The sequence below is a fragment of the Struthio camelus genome, chromosome 2 (assembly GCF_040807025.1).
Source record: "Struthio camelus isolate bStrCam1 chromosome 2, bStrCam1.hap1, whole genome shotgun sequence".
Taxonomy (NCBI): Eukaryota; Metazoa; Chordata; class Aves; order Struthioniformes; family Struthionidae; genus Struthio; species Struthio camelus.
Window position 1 is genome coordinate 44892598 of NC_090943.1, and position 21353 is coordinate 44913950.

At 39.3% G+C, this 21353-nt stretch overlaps 1 protein-coding gene across 2 annotated transcripts in view; it reads right to left on the minus strand.

The window, feature by feature from the left end:
* Window positions 1–21353, minus strand: part of TOP2B (DNA topoisomerase II beta) — an 82645-nt gene that overhangs the window by 48482 nt on the left and 12810 nt on the right. For both annotated transcript variants that reach the window (XM_009687934.2, XM_009687935.2), the window contains exons 2-3: window positions 11796–11969; window positions 2240–2330 (exon numbers count right to left, since the gene is read on the minus strand). In XM_009687934.2, the coding sequence (XP_009686229.1) occupies window positions 2240–2330; window positions 11796–11969 (265 nt within the window). The remainder of the gene's footprint in view (window positions 1–2239; window positions 2331–11795; window positions 11970–21353) is intronic.

Sequence of the window (21353 nt, forward strand, 5' to 3'; positions counted from 1 at the left end):
AAGTAAATATAGAGGCATATTTTGTAAGCCTGTTTCCATAAATGTTCTTAACATATTAAACAGTTCACTCTTCAGTTGTTCTGTATTGCATTTCTTTGGACATTTATTACACATATTACACTTTTGCCCTTTATAAAATACTATTTTCTAGTTCCTTTAATTAGCTACATGCTGGAATAGTGTATTTCTGCAGCTAAGGGAAAGTCTGAATTTATCAGCTCTTACTGGCTCCAATTATCATTACTACTTAAAATTCACCAAATCCAGAACCCTATTGATGTAGACAGTGTATACACACACATCAAAGAGTTCACTTTACTAATTTTAACTGGTAACAGATTATTTATGCCAGCATTAAATTTATGAATTAAATTATTTTTAGTTAAAATTTATCAATTTTTGTTTTAGAATAGTGCTATTCTACAATGCTTTAGATGGAATAAATTATTTTTATAGTAAATGACTGCTTCCGCGTATGCATATAGACACAGTAGGAGAGAAACAGTACCTTAAGAGAAATCCACTCTAGTCTGAAAAGACCACAGACATATACACCTATACCTGTACATTAAAACAAACAAACAAACTAGAAACCTACACATCACTAGACTTGTCTACTCTTCATGTTGCCAGTGAAACGCAATCCTGAAGAAGTTGCATAAATTAAGTTTTTTGATTGCAGGAAACGTTATCTCTAAAAAGCTTGGGAGACTCATAACTACTTGTACTTGACACAATTTAGGATCAATGGTGGGGTAAGCAGAGTTTAATAGTTGATCATAATTTAATTAAATTGCACTCACATGTATATAAATTAGAAACAACAGAAATCAGAAACGTGATTACAGTCATTAACCATCAAAACATTTCACAATCATTTTCGGCATTTGTCTCATCACCTACAAAATAGACCAAAATAACCCCTCAAGGGACATGAAGAGAAACCCAGTAAAGATAAAATATCTCAATAGATGAAAAGGATGTCAACCGAGGATCAGATATTTCAAGGTATTTTTGCTAAAACTATTAAGTGCAGTTTCATTAAAAAGCATGTACAGCTATACTTTCCATTTTCTATAATGTTATTGCACCAGCTTCAGGTTCTCATACCACACTTGCCAGTGCTACATAAAAAAAAGCAATAAATCATATGGTACTTTGATAATGATATGACAATGATCTTCCTTTTGAATGGGACAAGACGGAAGTGACTCCTGGGAAAAGCCTTTAAATTCTATGAGGGAGCACATGAAAAAGTAGTGATGGAAGATTTTCATTCTGATATTTCTCAAATTTACCAACAAGTAAAAACAAAAATTCCTTCTTTCCCACTTGGCTTGACAATATAAGATGCAGGCTCTACTGCCTCTAAGAGAACAATGCTGTAAAGCACAGTTTTAGAGGTATGAATGCTTTCTGAACCCACGGAAGGTCCTGACAAAATTTCCATTGACCTCAACAGACTACAATTTAGTTCATGATGTCATCCTGCCAGTCCTTACAACATAAGATCATAAAAACTGATCAGTCTAAGACTTAATGTCAATTATACCAGCCGATGAGTAGGGCAGACAGCACAATGTTCATAAGATACTTCTGCTGGTTAGCCTTCAGTACGTGCCTGTCACCAAGAGCTGGCACGCCATAGTAACTCAGGTACTCAGGTACAGATAGACTTTTCTGAAAAAACATTTATTTGTGCCTTTGTGACCAGGCTTTTAAACGGCAGTATGATACTTATTTATTTTACAACTGTCTGAAGTCTAGAAATGATTTTTGTAACAATCATCATCACAAACACTATCATTCTGTACAGAAGGAAGTAGTTTTAACGATTCAGGAGATTATGATGATCTAAGTGAACACTGAGGCATCTTCTCCTCCATCTTATTAGGTGACCACTGATAGAAGGGTTTTCTTTGAAACATGACATAAAATTGAGGTCCTGATCAACTCCGCAAATTAAAAATCTCGTAACAATGCTGACAATAAAGAATAATCTAATTTGGATGTTTAATAACAAAATCTTATACCTTCCTGCAAGTTAAACTGAATGCACTCTTACTTCTTCTGCACTGTTCTACAGTGCTGGCACATACTGAACTTTTAGTATACTGCATTTTAGTGGATCTCTAAGACTGTGATTTTAGATTTAAACACAAACTAACATGCTTTGAGAGCTTTCAGAATAATGTGTACTCCATAACTCTGTAACAACGTTATTGTTAAAAATACTTACCAAGGATTTCATCAAAGATCTTGTATAAGCCTGGGACAAAGGTAACTTCTCTGCAATTCATTCCTATATCTTCATCATAAACCCACATTAACTACATGTAAACAAAATAAAAATATTTATTGCTTTGGTCTCAAAAAGGAAATGTTTATACTTCTGTAGCTTGGAATACTTAACACTTCAGTGAGTGGAATTAAGATTTTTAGCCTCATCCCTCTATCACAAATTTCAGCTGATATAAAAGTAACTAGCCAACCTTTCCAAAAAGGGAGAAGAACAGTAAATGCTTCTATTAACTCTTCCTGTACTGTTTTATCTGCTCCGTAAGTTATGCCTAGATTCTCCTAAACTCCTACAGACATTTTCACATTCACATCTCCCCTTACAATTTCAGTTGTAAGGACGGTCTTCCCTCCCCTAAGAACGCTGTCATTTAGTGACCAGATTAGAACTTTCCCTACAGAAACCATCACCAACTAAAACTAGAAGTAGGAAGCATAAACCAAGGCAAGCTGTGCCACCAAGTCCCCAGCCTATTATACAACCCCTAAACAAACCGGGAGCTACAAAATTTGGATGACAAAAAGGTGGCTTACATGTCTTTCTTGTTTTTCTGATAGCTATAATACAAAAACACGCTACACAAACTCTTCTTACTAATACCTCTGTTCTCTGTACATATCATGAACTGCACCTTACCACCACCTGGTTTGGCACAGACAAATGAAAACTTTTTTCAGCTAACCCCAATAGATGCAACCCAATAAAACATTCTGGTTTTCAAAGGATCACCAACAATAAGGAGCTTAGTGCGATTTTCAGTCTTGCATAAAGTCAAATTTCTGCTTCAAAATATAAAAATGTCATTATGAAAAATAACAAAATAGAAATATAAATCCTGTATTTCAACAAACACATATGTTAAATATACACATTGAAAAACTGTTAATCTTGAATTCATGTAAAATCGTGTAGATTTTAGGTTTCACTAACATAACAAGTAATTCTAATTACTGATTACAGTGACATTGGTAACAAACCCAAGTGTTCCACAGTAATCCCTTCATTAGCCGTGAAGTTCTGTCCGGAATTGTAACAATTTATCACAACAACAGTGTCTAGTGCTGAGCAGAATAGTGATATCAGTATCTACATGCAGTATGTAGCTTTTATCATAATTTCTTAATCAGACTTATTTTCTGCTCTTTTCTTTTGATTTTAGTCCCCAGTTGCATTTTTCCACAGAAAATGGTTATAGCATAATTCATCCATCTGACTGTAAGATCACACAATGAAAGATCTCAGAAAAACAATGCTCCTGTCTTGACCTTAACTTCTTTCCCTAGCTTTCATATAGGGTAGTGATCACAGTAGTGATTCTTTCTTTTCCATGGAGTTCACAGATAAAACCAAACCAGTAAATCAAGGACTGAGATTTATCTACTAGATACATTGCAGATGCTTTCACAGTATTAAAGTATATTCAATGCTGATTTAATTCACTTGTATTCCACACAGACACTTGCTCCAGTCTAGATACAAACAATTAACTGCAGAATAAGCAGTGAGACATATTCTGACTGCCCTATCTGTCTGCTATATGAATAATTTTAATAATCTGCCCACTAAATGATTAATTTTATTATTCATAGTACAATAAAAGGCAGTGTCAGGATCAGAAACCAGGAGATGCTACAGGAAATAAACTCTCCAATGTGCTCTCTCCCACTTTCACAGTTGGTATTTATTTTGGAAATAAATGTTAAGACCTCTCAAAGGAGACACCCAAGGCAAGAAAATAGGTTTTGTAGTACCTCACAAAAGAATTTGATGAAAATTTCAGTTTTTAAAACATATCGTATAAAACATTCACATATGGTTTCTCAGGACCCACCTCATTCCAACCACTGACACTAGAAGGAAGCACATTTCAAGAACACAGAAAAAGATTCTACCTGAGTGGAATCCTGTCAATAAAATTAAGGGATGCTCCACAAATATAACACTGTTTCTCATCCTGTACTAGTCACTACGGAGTCAGAGCTCATCTGGGGACATAACTATAAGTTGCTTTCATGTGCAATTCCACCAATTTAGAAGTATCAGAAGTAACAGATTATGAAACTTGTCTTCGTAACTCTTCAACAGCCTTTCTTTTCTCCTTCACTAGCTTGTTCATAACAGGAAGTTCAGTGAGGAGGCTGAGCTATCTGTAACAGCTGGAAGGGCTGCTCACTTTCACTCTTGCAACCCCCGCTTCCAGCTACTTGGTCTTGTGCTCTCCCCTCTCTCAGTGGAGTGGTCCTGCTACTCATCTAATCCTTTGACTGGTGAGTCAATTCAACTCATAAAAACAGTAAAAAAAAATAAAAATATTTCTTCTGCCAGATTAATCTTCTGGTTGGCAATGAGCTCAATAAGGAGTTAAATAGGTTGTCATTTCAAGACACAATTCTTAAGCCATCTTACTAAATAAAGACTGACTTCTAGCTTTAGCTCTTTGGTAACCTTCTCTTCTCTTCAATTTTCCCTTTGCTGCCTTGAACACTCTGGCAACCTATTTAACAATCCTGCTGTTACCTTAAAAACAAAACTTCAGCCCTACTAAGCATGATTTTTATTGAGTATAATTGCTTGTATGTTTCATCCTTTTCTATTTGTCCCTCTCACCTATTCACATTTTAGCTCTTTAAATCTTTAGAAAGAGACAAAACTTCCCTATCTGTATTTTTTACAATGCTTAGCAACAAAGGGACTCTGATCTCAGCATAGCCTCTGAGCACAGCATAGCTATAACATTACCCTTTTTTAATAAAAGCAGGTGGCTGTCATAGTAGTTCAATGAACAATATTACTACTACCAGGGCAGGGGAGAGTGTTTCACCCAAACTCATCTTAAAACTTATTACAGTAATAAGGCATGCTTATCTCATTATAGCTAATCAGTAAATTCATTTGAATCAAAAACTGAGCTATGCTCTTTTTTCTAAATCACTTCCATTTATATTAAGAGAACCATAAGCTATCTTTTCCAAGTCAACTAGTTGATTTCCTTCATTCCACCTCTAAATATCTTGGTGGACTTGATGCAGGACTAGGTCTTGAAGCAACAAATTCAGTAACAGTGGTAAAGACATCAGAGGCCATAAGTACAGCAATATCATTCCTAAGAATTAGAGTTCACACGACTAGTTTAGAACCTTCAGGATCGTTTCTCTCCTAGATCTGGTTTCCATATTATTTTTAGAATCAGCACTAGTAGCAAGAATCTGTATGTTCAAGGAACTGCCACATGACCGAAAGTCCAAATCCCAGATTACACTTCATTAAACAAAACATTTTTTAAAAATGTGAACAGATCCAATTAGAAGAGTTCATCTTAATTGATATTCTCATACCTTATCATTGCAGGTTTCCCTTTACCAAAAATAAATCAACTTATGTTGGAATTCCTCATGAGAGAGAGCTTCCATTGAAGGGAGTCTTTTCAGTCATGAAGTAAAATAAACTTTTGAATATGTGAAGCATGTATGAATCTCTGGTGGTATACATATGACAATTGAAATATTACTGGTTGTGTTCAAATACAGGACTATGTGACTGACCTATTTCGACAGAACAGTCAGAACACTAAATTTCAGCTAACCTACTGTAACTTTAGAGTTAAATAGCTTATGGCTATTTGTAATATTAAATTCAGCTGCTTATCTAGAAACGTTTGTTTTGGATACCATCATTCCCACAGGCTGAACTATCAAGCTTTCACAAGACTACTTCCACTTTAGCTTCTGAAATGGTGAATGGTTTGTATATGCTGTAACAACACAGAAAGCTTCAGAGAACAGGAATCCAGACTGTCCATATGTAGAGAAAGACCAACATAGTTGGCAAGCTCTTGGGAAAGTCCCAAAGCCTGACTAATAGTAAAAGAACACCTGAACTGCTTCTTTTGATACAGTATCTTTGCAATACCAACTATTAATCTGTTTGAACCAATAACTTTTTACTCAATTGCAGAAATGTTGACTGCTGTCTATACTGACCTCAGTCTAATATCAAAAAAAAAAAAAAAAAAAAGTGTCAGCCTTCCTCCCAAGCCTTCCTAAATTACAATGATTCTAATGAAAGACACCCTTTTTAATTTGTATTTAGGTAATGTCTCCTAGCTCCAGCATAAAGCGCTTACACAGTATCTCCTAGATCCAGTGGAAGGAAAGATAACTAGAACTATGCAAATAGCACTTGCAATTTCTTCTTGTGACCCTTGGCACTGAATGGACAGAAGGCAGTTTTCACAGGTTTTTCTGAATACAGTACAAACATCCTCCCTCCCTTCCCCATTTCTAGGTAGATGGAAAAATCAGAATCATATTTTCCAAAGTCAGGATGATATTCACGAAACAGCTGACTGGAAACTGTTAATGTCACAGGCACTGTTGTATACAAAGGTGAAAAATAGCCTGATGGGGATTCTGAATTTTTTTTCATACACTCCCAAGTTATTTTTCCTAGATGTAAATGGACTAGATTAGAGACAGCTTTTTGTATCAAGAGTACATGAAACCTGGAATCCCAAAGTTTTAATGAAGACACTCTGACTTAGTCCTTTAAGATAATTTTATATCCTTGGGAATCATCTTCCCTTCTTCCTCACCACCCCCGCCCCAATCATCACAATTTTTCTTTGTTACATGTAATTCAACTTTCATGAAGAAAAGAGGAACAACAGATACCTGTGGATGCAGCTGGACCAAGACTCAAGAGATCTGATTCTGATTCTGACCTTGTGCATAAATTTAAATAACTTTGCCTTATCTTATTCCCTCTGTGCCCTTTTGCTTGCTTTGTCTACATAAGGAAGCTGAGATAATGGGCATTTTTCAGGGTGTGTTTATACAATGCCTGCTACAATAGGGTCTACATTATAGAGAGGCTACCATCATAAAAATAAACAAATTTGGGATATTAAAAAGAAGCTGTATTCTTTGTTAAGCTGTATTTCTGCTCAGTTTGATGGGATCCTTGTCTAATACTGTTCTAGGTCCAGTCATTTCTCTTGCACCTCTTCTGGGAAGCCTGCGTGCTTGACTGGCTCTCTGAAATGCCTGTATACCAATGCACGCAGCATGGGGAATAAGCAGGAAGAGTTAGAGATCTGTGTGCGGTCGCAGGGCCATGATCTCATTGCAGTGACAGAGACATGGTGGGATAGTTCACATGACTGGGATGCTGTCATGGATGGCTATGTGCTTTTTAGGAAAGACAGGCCAGGAAGGCGAGGTGGTGCAGTTGCTCTTTATGTGAGGGAGCAACTAGAATGTATGCAGCTCTGCCTCGGGGTGGATGAAGAGCAAGTTGAGAGCCTAGGGGTAAGGATTAAAGGGCAGGGTAACATGGGTGACACTGTTGTGGGGGTCTACTACAGGCCACCTGACCAGGAGGAAGTCATCGATGAGGCCTTCTACCGACAGCTGGGAGTAGCCTCACAATCACAGGCCCTGGTTCTCATGGGAGACTTCAACCACCCTGACATCTGTTGGCAAGACAGCACAGCTAGGCACAAACAGTCAAAGAGGTTCCTGCAAAGCATTGATGATAATTTCTTGACTCAGGTGGTGGAGACGCCAACGAGGAAAGGTGCAATGCTAGACCTTGTACTAACGAACAAAGAAGGTCTAGTTGGAGATGTGAAGGCTGGCGGCAGCCTTGGCTGCAGTGACCATGAGATGGTGGAGTTCAGGATCCTACGAGGAGGGAGCAGGGCAATGAGTAGGACTGCAACCCTGGACTTCAGGAGAGCTGACTTTGGCCTCTTCAGGGACCTACTTAGGGGAATCTCATGGGGTAGGGCCCTAGAAGGAAGAGGGGTCCAAGAAAGCTGGTTAATATTCAAGCGTCACTTCCTCCAGGCTCAGGATCAGTGCATCCCTCTGAGGAAGAAGTCCAGCAAAGTGGGCAGGAGACCTGCATGGATGAGCAAGGAACTCCTGGCAAAACTCCAGCAGAAGAAGGAAGTCTACAGAATGTGGGAAAGGGGACAGGCCACTTGGGAGGAATACAGGGACGTTGTCAGACTCTGCAGGGATGCAACAAGGAAGGCTAAGGCCCAGCTGGAATTACATCTGGCAAGGGACGTCAAGGACAACAAGGCGGCCTTCTTCAAACACATCAATAGCAAAAGGAAGACTAGGGAAAACGTCGGCCCGCTGCTGAATGGGGCAGGTGCCCTGGTGACAAAGGATACTGAGAAGGCAGAGTTACTGAATGCCTTCTTTGCTTCCGTCTTCACTGCTAAGGCCAGTCCTCAGGAATTCCAGACCTTGGAGACAAGAGAGGAAGGCTGGAGAAAGGAAGACTCTCCCTTGGCTGAGGAGGATCGGGTTAGAGATCTTTTGTCCAAACTTGACATCCGTAAATCCACAGGCCCTGACGGGATGCACCCACGAGTGCTGAGGGAGCTGGCGGATGTTATCGCTAGGCCACTCTCCATCATCTTGGAAAGGACATGGAGAGCAGGAGAGGTGCCTGAGGACTGGAAGAAAGCCAATGTCCCGCCAGTCTTCAAAAAGGGCAAGGAGGAGGAGCCAGGAAACTACAGGCCTATCAGCCTCACCTCCATCCCTGGAAAGGTGATGGAACAGCTCCTCCTGGAGGTCATCACTAAGCATCTGGAGGACAAGAAGGTGATCAGGAGTAGTCAGCATGGATTCACCAAAGGGAAATCATGCTTGACCAATCTGAGAGCCTTCTATGACGGAACGACTGGCTGGGTAGATGAGGGCAGAGCAGTGGATGTTGTCTTTCTGGACTTCAGCAAGGCTTTTGACACTGTCTCCCATCACATCCTCCTAGGCAAGCTCAGGAAGTGTGGGCTAGATGAGTGGACAGTGAGGTGGCTTGAGAACTGGCTGGATGGCCGAGCTCAGAGGGTTGTGGTGAATGGCGCAGAGTCAAGTTGGAGGCCTGTGGCTAGCGGTGTCCCCCAGGGGTCAGTCCTGGGTCCAGTCTTGTTCAATCTATTCATCAATGACCTGGAGGAAGGGACAGAGTGCACCCTCAGCAAGTTTGCTGATGATACTAAACTGGGGGCAGAGGCTAACACACCAGAGCGCTGTGCTGCCATTCAGAGGGACCTGGACAGGCTGGAGAGCTGGGCGGAGAGGAACCTCATGAAGTTCAACAAAGGCAAGTGCAGGGTCCTGCACCTAGGCAGGAATAACCCCCTGCACCAGGACAGGCTGGGGGTTGACCTGTTGGGAAGTAGCTCTGCAGAGAAGGACCTGGGAGTGCTGGTGGACAACAAGGTGACCACGAGCCAGCAATGTGGCCTTGTGGCCAAAAAGGCCAATGGTCTCCTGGGGTGCATGAGGCAGAGTGTTGCCAGCAGGTCGAGGGAGGTGATCCTGCCCCTCTCCTCAGCCCTGGGGAGGCCTCACCTGGAGTACTGTGTCCAGTGCTGGGCTCCCCAGGACAAGAGAGACATGGCACTCCTGGAGAGAGTCCAGCGGAGGGCTACCAAGATGACTAGAGGGCTGGAGCACCTCTCCTATGAAGAAAGACTGCAAGAGCTGGGCCTGTTCAGCCTGGAGAAGAGAAGATTGAGAGGGGATCTCATCAACGTGTACAAGTATCTGAAGGGGGAGTGTCAAGAGGATGAGGCCAGCCTCTTCTCCGTGGTGCCCAGCAACAGGACAAGAGGCAATGGGCACAAACTGAACCACAGGAAGTTCCATCTGAACCTGAGGAAAAACTTCTTTCCTGTGAGGGTGACAGAGCATTGGAATAGGTTGCCCAGAGAGGTGGTGGAGTCTCCTTCGCTGGAGATATTCAAAACCCGTCTGGATGTGATCCTGGGCAATATGCTCTAGGTGACCCTGCTTGAGCAGGGAGGTTGGACTAGATGATCTCCAGAGGTCCCTTCCAACCTAAACGATTCTGTGATTCTATGATTTCATGCCGATATCTTCCCTACGGATCCTGGAAGTAGACAAGCTATGTTTTAAGCACCAAGAACCATTTTCAGTGAAACACACTTGTTCACTTAGTATTTTTTTTTTTTTTTATAACACAATTAGAATTGCCAAAACTAAAATGACTGCAAAATCATGGACTGGAAGCTCTACTCATCTTTACATTTGTTATGGAACCTCCAACAATATCAGGCTGCACCTTGCGGGACACAAAGGGAAAACTGCTCTCTTTTCTTTGTAGAGCTCCTCTTACTTTTAACAGTGGAGTTAGCAAGAGTTAGGAGTCTTAAATTTTGGGAAAGTCTCTGAAGGCCTGAATGATTCAAGATCCTCTATAATTACATCGTTTAATCTTTTACAGAGATATTCTGAAAAATTCATCGTGGATCAGAACTATAGACAGTAATTCCCAGTTGAAAAAAAGCTGTTCTTCTAAGTTAACAACCTATGTGAGCAACAGGTTCCTTTATAAGGATAACTTAGAGAGAAGCAAAACCTTTGAACGTTCCTCTTTCTAACCCTTTTCCTTCACCTTCCAAAGAATACACCAGTAGAAATTGGAAAGTATGTAAGTATATATGAACGTAATGCCTAGAAGTAGAGGCATCCTGGAAAAGAATCCACCAGTATGACAATGTAGAGAGGTTAAAATACATATGATTTTCTCCTCCATGGAAAATCTGAATGCTCAGAGCTCAAGCAGTCTTCGTGCAGCTTCAAAGGAGCATGCAAGGCAGTAGGAACCTGGTTTCCGAAACGCCTAGTCAGAAGTTTACACATGCTGAAATTAGTTCTAAAAAATGCAACTGTCTGCTTAGGAGACAGCTGTTACCCATTCAACCTAGACTACCATCACCCACAGAAAGGGAATAAAATCTGCTGCTACTGTTTTCGGTCTCCCCAGATTGACTTATTTCAGTAAGTTCCTCTTCCAAACTGATTGATGCTCTCATATGAGGAGATGCAAAGCAAAAGTTTGGGAAAAATTACAGTTGAACTCAAAGACTTTCATAATGAAAATCTATTACTTTCTGCTTGGAAGTAAACTCCCAAGAATGTAGACATTGAAGTTCAAAACAATTTGCAACATGACTAAAATGGCTGAATAAAGGGCCAGCAGGAGGCTTAAATTTCCTGTCCTCTATCTAAATAAATAGATTCAAAGCATTTTTGGACCTACAGTAATTGCTACTTACAAATCTGTATGCATGTTTTTTTAATATGTATTTGTGTGGCTGTGTATATATACATATATATGCATATTTCTAAACATACACATATATATATACACACACATACACACACACACACACACATATATATATATATATATGAACTTGTAGGTGTGCTAATGTTTTGAATCAACTTCAAAAGACTCTTGGCTTTTTTTTTTTTTTTCCCTCAAGCGTACCAACTACAGCTTTAAAAATTTCTGCTCTACACATGCACGCACAAACACTACCGTAGCTTTTAGAATGATAATTGAGAGTATTCATAAAGGTACAGATTTGTGTATTTATTAACCAGGATAGTCATTTCCTCATTAGAACAACAAACATTATTAAAACCATAAATTCAACAAAACTTACCTGAGTTAAGGGTTCAACTGATCCAATGTAAGTGTCTGGACGGAGAAGGATGTGTTCAAGCTGAGTCTTTTTCTGGTAAACTCTCTCAACAGACATTTTCTTTGAAGTATCATTCTTATTAATGCTTTCAGATTCTTCCTTTTTTGAAGCATTGATCTGATTATCAAATAAAGTCTAAAAAAACAAAAATGCACCAACAATCAACCTGACTCATTCAATATGTCACTCTTTCAAGATATAAACAAATCCTGATAGATTTAAATTACAATCAAAACATGTCATATAATTCAAATGTTAAATTTTCAGGTGTATTAAGATCAAGCTATCCTAACAACAGAAATAATTCAATAGATTATGCTACAGTTTCCTAACTACTGTTGCATTTTCAAAATTTCTTGACTTGTTAAGCATGATGAACCGCATTAAGCTAGCAACAGTGTGTTACAAAAGACGTTCTCCTCCTCAGGTTAAGTACTGATTCTGTGCTTAACCATTTGATTCCAAATCAGTGAATAACATTCTGAATAATGAGAGTATTCTCTTAAATTTTAGTTTGGACAATTTGATTCTCATTCAGGGAAGCTTAAGAAACATTGTAATGAATCCCTGTGGCTTTTCGCCTAGGGTATACCAGCTGCAATTTACATCCTCTACTCATTTTACTGAAGGAATTAAACCTGATACAATCCCAGTTTATAATGTTTTATGATGAAGTAAGCCAATGACTTTAAGAATAGAGAAGCACACAGGTTAGTGTCATAATGCATAGTGAATTTCAGCCTAATGTGGCTGGAGATGACGAACAGTATTTGCCTGGTGGTAACATACAGAAAACTGTAACCCACTTTTTGGGAAGGATACAAGGATTTAGTAATTTGGGGCATCTTTCAGCAAATTCTTCCTGATGACATTAACATTTCCTTCCCATTAAACAAAAGCCACACAAAAGGAAAAGTTAAAATCTGTAAGAACAACAGAATCTCAAAAAGCCCCATTTTGAGCCACTAAGGGTGTATCTTCTAAGAGACTAAATATGACGTTTTATGGCGCACATTCTTACCTGTAAATTGGAATTCTCTTAAGAGCATCAATAAACATAACTTGAACTCATATGACATATTTGCCTGTCTGGCAGGCATAAAAGGAACGTAACTAATTGTGTCACCACCTGCCTAATACCTGAAATAAACTCACTATAAGAGAGGGAGGTTATCAACTTTGAAACAAGTGTTATATAAGTAGTAGAAACTACCAGTAGACACACAAAGACAACAAAAGCCACTTGCCACTCAAGTAAATATTTTATGCCCATTTAGCTGTTCCAGTAAGTCTTTATATAAGTAAATACATGTTAAACTCTAATCCTAGACTAACTAGTCCACACGCAAACTTTTCAGCTAGAAGAAAGTATCATCAGTGCTCTCTCAACCTAGTCTTTGTCACAGCCTTATATAGCACTAAAAGCAAAGGGCAAGAAAGTATAAACAAGCATATCGTAACAAGTACACACACAGAACAAAAGATACCAGACTTGCCCTAACAACTTCAGCAAATTCAAAGAAGTCAAATACCAACTTGTATAGCATAGAATGAACAAGGACAACTCTCCCTGTGTTATTCCAGTTTGTCTTCTCCAACTTCTATTTAAGCTTCAACGCTCTTTTTCCTCTTAGGAGGCAGAGGAACTAAACGTTTTGCTCTATTAAGAACAAGTAACCTTTCTCTTCTGGGCTTGGAGATCTCCATTGGAGACATTTTTCTAGCATATTTATGGAAACACTACAAAATACATACTTTGCAAATCTTCGAGCCAAGCTGATTGTGAGCACCAGTGATGGCAACAGCCAGTTCTTATGCACCAAGTGAATGTGAAAGGCCAAACTAGACTTGAGTATTTTCTACCCATCCTATAACTGACAGCATCTGGAGTCACATGGGGAGAGAACCCAGAGGACCCCACAACCCTGCACCAGGATTACACCTAGCACAGCTAGAACCACTACATTAATCCAACCTACTTTTTTTCTGGACCACATCATCTCTCCAACAGCACAGGGAGGTCATGTAATTAGTAAAATTCTATATATCTGTGATTAAAGAGTTTTAGTATCCAAGTCCATTTGATCTCTGCATGGTCATTTGGTCTTAAACTATAACAAACACCTACACAAGCAAGAAGACTAGCAAGAAGAAAACTAACACAACCTCCTGAGAACAGATACACTATTCCGATACATGAAAGAGGAGGAAGGGGAAAAGCTACTATAAAGCGTTGCTAATGACTGCAGTGTGAATTTTATTTCACTGGAAGCTTAGACCTCATTCACAGAACTACTCCAATGAGTTTCCCTATGTGTATATTTTTTAATATCTTTCTGACCTTACTTGCTTTATAATCCTTGTTTTAACCTATCAGTCTTCTGAGACAGGATCTCATACCTCATAGAGTCATCTTTAGCTCAGACTATCACTTATTGGTTCTATAGCTTAATTATCACTGTTTTACTGTGTTCATTTGTTCTAAAGAGACCACTGGTGAGCAGAAAAAAATAATGAATTACCTTTCCTGTTTCAATAAACATTAATACAACCATGATCATGGAAGAAAACATGGTAATATTTCTCAGATTCAATGCAAGTAAGAATTCAAGGAAGTGGAAATAGGGGGAAGACAACCTGTAAAAAAAGGCAGAAGGATTATTTGTGTAAAGCTGTACTAGGATCTTGTTCAAGTGGAAGCCTTCTGTTTACAGAATCACAGAACAGTTTAGGTTGGAAGAAACCTCTGGAGGTCATGTAGTCCAACGCACAGAAACCTCTGGAGATCATCTAGTCCAACGCCCTTGCTCAAGCAGAGTCAACTAGAGCACATTGCTCAGCACACTCTCCAGACAGCTTTTGAAGGAGTCTCCAAGGAAGGAGACTCCACAACCTCTCTGGGCAACCTGTTCCAGTGCTCTGTCACCCTCACAGGAAAGAAGTTTTTCCTCAGGTTCAGAGGGAGCTTCCTGTGGTTCAGTTTGTGCCCGTTGCCTGTCAACTGGGCACCACGGAGAAGAGTCTGCCTCCGTCCTCTCGACACCCTCCCTTCAGCTACTTATGATGCACACTGATAAGATTCCCCCTCACTCTTCTCTTCTCCAGGCTGAAGAATTCCAGCTCCCTCAGCCTTTCTTCATATGAGAGATGCTCCCATCCCTTAATCATCCTAGTAGCTCTTTGCCGGAATCACTCCAAGAGCTCCACGTCTCTCTTGTACTGAGGAGCTCAGCACTAGACACAGTACTCCAGATGCAGCCTCACCAGGACTGAGTAGAGGGGAAGGATCACCTCCCTCGACCTGCTGCCAACACTTCCTAATGCAACTATTAGGATACCACTGGCCTTCTTGAAGTTGTTGAACTTCATGAGGTTCCCCTCTGCCCATCTCTCCAGCCTGTTGAGCTCCAAATGGCAGCACAGCCCTCTGGTGTGTCAGTCACTCCTCCCAGTTTTGTATCCTCAGCAAACTTGCTGAGAGGGCGCTCTGTCCCTTTATCCAAGTCACTGATGAAGAAGTTAAACAATACTGGACCCAGGATTGACCCCTAGGGGACACCGCTAGATATAGGCCTCCAACTAGACTTTGAGCCATGGATCACTTTGTGCCTCTGAGCTCTGCCATCTAGCCAGTTCTCAATCTTCCTTACCGTCCGCTTATCCAGCCTGCACTTCCTGATCTTGCCTATGAGGATGTTACAGGAGACAGCATCAAAAGCCTCACTGAAGTCCAGGTAGAAAACATCCACTGCTCTGCCCTCACGTATCCAGCCAGTCATTCTTTCATAAATTCTTCCATCTAAATTCTTACAACTCAAGAGGTTTTACTGCAGGCATGACAGGCAGCTTCCATATGCCACTGCTTCAGTTGCCATGTACATAAGCGTAGCATTCTTGTGAGTGTTCTGAGCTAAAAGGCTTCTACTTGTACAATAGTACTGCATCTGAGAACTAGGGTCTTACTCATATACCACAACTCAGCAGTATATAAACACAGAATAAGAAGAATAAGAGGATGAGGCCAGCCTCTTCTCCGTGGTGCCCAGCAACAGGACAAGAGGCAATGGGCAGAAACTGAACCACAGGAAGTTCCATCTGAACCTGAGGAAAAACTTCTTCACTGTGAGGGTGACAGAGCATTGGAACAGGTTGCCCAGAGAGGTGGTGGAGTCTCCTTCGCTGGAGATATTCAAAACCCGTCTGGATGTGATCCTGGGCAATATGCTCTAGGTGACCCTGCTTGAGCAGGGAGGTTGGACGAGATGATCTCCAGAGGTCCCTTCCAACCTAAACGATTCTGTGATTCTGTGATTCTGTGATTCTGTAACTCAAATCCTAGTCCAGGAAAAGTAGACTATAATGTTCTTATCTCCAGTAGTTCTAGTTGTCCCACATCCTGTTTGCAGGAAGCAGTGGATTAAAAAGCCAATTTTATAATGACTAAATGAATAGTTCTAGGGAGCAAGAAATCATTACAGAAGAGCATTATTGGGAAGGGATTCCTACTAGCCTCTGACTTCAGTACAAAGCGAGGAAATGCATTTATTTTTTCAATGAAAGTCTCATAGGCAACTTGCAGGAGTTTATACTTCTAAACTTACTAAAACTTACTAGTAGGAAATACGCACAGAGTATCATAACTACCTCCGTTGAGAGGCTACTGTCAGATACTTGCCATGCTTACAGGACAGAGGTTACACTTAGTCAAACTAAGCCTAAAAAAGGCTAATGCTGCAGAAGTGTCAATCCTGGGAGAACAGGCGTTTGCTTTAACTCAGCAGCACTACGGACCTTCTTTTGCCCCACTCCTCCACGAAACATAGCTATGTTTCTTACCTTTTATAACCATGTTCTAACTAGCTGTGTTATTTATGATTTAATGGGGGGGGGGGAAGGGACGAAAAACAAAAAACACACACAAACCAAGCATCACCATATTTTTTTTTTCCTTCCTGGTGAGAGATTATTATAAGAAAACAAAGAAAAGAACTTTAATTCTCTAGTTTTTACTAACACATATCACAAACACCTTTCCACCACACTCTGTTTAAACACTAAGCTATAGTCTCTGAGAGCAGTAAGGATCGATTGTATGTGTACAATACCCCAAATATAGTATGCCATCTGTACACAAAAGATACTCATGTTATAAATATTCAAAACTTATTTAATATTACATATTATTGAAAAACAGCATGCAAACAAAAGCCAAGAAGTATTCAGATACATCCCTGGATAACTTCTTTATGTAAGTACCAGAAGCCTGAAGAATTGCAAACTCCCAGCCCAGGCCTGCTGGGCTGTGCTGTGCTCTGAAACAGAAGACCAGCTCTAAATCCTTGCATCTCTCAGTCTTGAATGGACAATCCTAGAATTCTAAGATTCCTTTTGGATTTCTAAATGTCATTGCATTTTGATCACCAGACTGAGACACAGCTATATGGACACAAGGGGAAGACCATTGAGGATGTTTGTGTTTTCCTCAATATCTTAAAACAAAACAAAAAAAACCACAATGCTTTCATCTGCTGAGTTTTTGATACTTAAAATGCAAGTAAATACAACAAAAAAGCCAATTTTTTAAACTGATCAAGCATGACACTGCAATCTTGATGTTGTTGTTATAATGACAATCTTTTCTGTATATTATGAAATCGTCTCAAGAAGTCTTTCGTATTCTCTCCTTTATGGAAGATCTTCATATCATTGGAGCTTTAATCACACTTCTCTAAACAGCACCAGCTGTTGTTTCATGAGAAAATCCCTAAAGAAAATTAATTCTCATGACACAAGGGATTTAAGTCTTCTGCTTCACAGTAAATCATTTTTTCTTTCTTTAAAATATGTTACCCCATTTTCAGAGTCTGCTTTGCAATCTTAATATGGACAATTTTAACATGTTTTTAGACATCGTATTTGACTTTCCCAACAGTCTTGTGACATATATGAGATTTTGCAGATTCTTGATAGTCTTTCAACCAGCCTCCAGGTTGATGGCAAAAACATCATTGAAATATTTGGATGAAGAGAACTGTCTCCACATACATTTTTTAGTCAACAAGATGACCACCCTCAAGTAGTTTAGAATGCTGTAATACTTTGCACTGGGCATCTTTCTTTATAGACATACAGTTACTCCTCATATCATGACCTCAAACGTAGCTAGCATCTCAGACTGTTACTAACACAGCATAGCAGTAACTCTAAGGGAAAGCTTTTTGATTCTGAATTGATTGGCACTCAGTTTACTGCATCAAAAGCATAGTGCGTACATTAGCATAAGCATCTTTTATTACAATAACTGCCTTCTCCAGTATGATTTTTTGCAAGTTTTGTCCTCAAGCCAACAAACATCCATATGTAGAAAATCTTTCCCTTTCAACTTGACCAACACAGATTAGTGTTGCTTGAGAAGCTGAATATTTAATAACAGAAAAAGGAACATTACAAGCACAAATGATTGCAGAGTTTCAGTTTTAGAGCTGCATTTTCTATACTGTTATCTAGTAGCATTTCCAAGCTATAATCATTCTTTCCTGTTGTCTTCTGAGAGTCAGAACTTAGCTAGCCTTTAATAGATTACAGTTTGACAGCAAAACATTCACTGTCTACTTCATACCTCAGAATTCACATAATCTGTTTTGGCACCTTCCTCCTTTACATTTTGCAATTTTTTTTTCCTCTTTACAGTGTTCCCTTTGAAGTTTCTGCATGTAACAGGGCATGCTTGACATCTGCACGGTCATGGATTTTTATTGCCTTTTTTGGGCAAAAAAAAATGGGTCACGTGGTCTTTTGCATTTTGAAACCATGTAGAGTCACCATACTGCGTTTGGTTACTTGCACAACAACAGTTGTACTTCAACAAGCTACATCAAAGGACACATGTTTGAACTGGACAGTTTTGGCAGCCTTAAAGAAAAGATATTCCTATACTCAGTTTTTAAATAGAAGAAAATAACGCGTTTCGAGAACAAAGATTGGTATAGTTTTGTCATCAGTTTTGATGTTGCCATAACTGGGTTATATATCTTTAATCTGATGCTAAGCAGAGCTTTAACTTTCTTTAAGTAGCTGAAGTCCACATTGATGCAAAAGTATCAAGTTGAAAATCGTGGAAAATGTATTCATTCACAACTTAAATTGACTTAATCCTGTCTTAGCCCCTGTCTTTCCCTCCTCCACAGTGTGTAAACTACTAAAAGAAAAAAAAGTCTACCTAGTCATTCTTAATTTCCCGTATTAAACTACAATACGGGTTGAGGTTGATGAAGAGTGGTTGATGTTGTGGTTTTTGCCTTTTCGATGTTTCTCCTAATGACTGTGCTCAGGGCAAAAAAGTGAAATCAGACTGAGACACTGGAAGATTTTAAATAGAAGAAACAGCAAGGTAAGAACTAGACTAGTATTCTTACTGCACTAGTTAAAGAGGTTTCTTAAACATGTTACATTCAATAGAGAAAATATAGCACTCCCCAACAAAAAACCTTGCTTCCATGGCCACAACACACACCAATCTACCAGCTAGCTTTTTGCCTCTTCAGCACAAGCTGTTTAGGTTTCTAACGAGCCCCAATGTTTCAAATGTGCCTCCTCTTTTTTTTACTAGGTGGCAAAAAAGGGCATCTGTACTAGACTGGAAGACAATTAGAGATGAACAGAGAAAATATGTTAATATGTGACCACAGGAAGAATTCTCTCTTCGCTTTGTATTCTTCTGCTTTAACTTCCTAAAACAACTCCAGTCAGCTAGCTGCCAGGATGGTTCTCCTGAAAGGCAAATGCAGCCCTGGGACATAAGAATTTAGAAAAGCACATGGCAGTGTCCTACATTCCCTTAAATAAAATGTAGGGTAAGCACATTTAGAGGGACAGGACAATAAATCTTGAATGTAATTAAGCTGTAATGCCTAGAGAGGTTAAGTAATGGAATCTTGGGATGAGGTAGATCTTCTACCACTTACTGTTCAAAACAAAACTAGCTCTTCTGAAAAAGATAATACCTCGAAACAAAGTTATAGGTGCAGTACAGGAATTAGTGTGTAGTTTTATTGGCAACATGCACTTCATTGTAGTATGGCATTACATGTTAAGATTATAATGGCTTCTTCTTGCCTTGAAAAAATAGATGACTAAAATTGTTACCTGAACATTTAGCAATTTTCCCCAAGAAAACCCTGACTGAGAATACCTCCCACCATGAAAACAAAACTGGAGGGAATTTCAAAAGAAACCATTCTCCTGCTGTGTTTAACAAATGGTTTTGTCTCTCCTGTCAGGATTAAAAAACAAAAATCACAAAAGTAACAGTTCCCTGTTACCACAACAAATTCGCACAGATCGTTGCATACCATTAGTGATACGAACTGAATCTCTTTATTGCATCCTCCTCAAAGCTAATGTAGGGAAAGAGCTCCCAGCAAACTCACCCCAAACCAGTCTGACTCTAGCCTAGACTAACAAGTTTAAAAATATGAGAATTAAAAATAAATAAATGTTTCTATCTCCTGCTTTGCACAACTTTCTCTGGAATCTGAAAGCACCATATCACACAGAGTTTGTTAGGATGATTCAGTTATAGAATAGCTTGAGGATGGTCAGATTTCCCTGTTACAGATAAACACAACAGTTAATTGCTGCTGATAGGGAAAATTCCTTCCTCCCTCCTGTCCTTCTCTCTTCTACTTCTTTCACTCCATACAGTGGAATCGAACTGACCTCATAACAAGCCAGTTCAAGGAGCAAAAGGAACCTTCCCCTCTTTCCTATCCCCTAGGAATGACCAGTTTTCCACTGGTCACGTGAACAAGCATGTTGCAGAATCACATAAATGCTGCTGCAAGGAAAAGGACAGAAACATACACCTGGGATAAGGTAAAACATACTTTTCAGCAGATAATGATTAGATTGCTTAGCTGCAACATGAAACCACATTCTTAGAATTATACAGCTTCATCTTCCTATTGTTGAATTGTGAAGTATAGCTAAATGAAACAAAAGAATAAAACCATCACCATTCTTATTTTAGGACTTTCAGTGCACAGTATAGTAGTACACTATTTTAATTCTTTAATGAAAATTGAGTTGCATTCTCGATGAAATATCTGAGAAGTGAAAAACACTTTTGTGCAGATATGTGTATTCATTATAATCATTTCTAACCAGAAAATTATACATATTGTTTTAACTATGAAATCATTTATACTTAAATTAAGTTTCTGCAGCAACAGTTCTCCTTTATTTGGCACACGTTTGGATAAAATCAGTAGTACCTCAGATCCTGATCTCTATTATTTTCTTTAAAAGAAAGGGTCTAACGTCCACCCATGCACACTTTCAATTTAACTGAATTTTAATGTTAAATTTTGTATGGGTCTATGAAGTGTTTGGATCTACAGACAAGCCCTATTTGGGTACTAAGTTTTCATATTGTCCACCCAACATCAAAATGCAATAGATTTATGGATTCCTTGGCAACACATTTTTTTAAAGAATCTTTTTTTTCAATTAAGTTTCAGA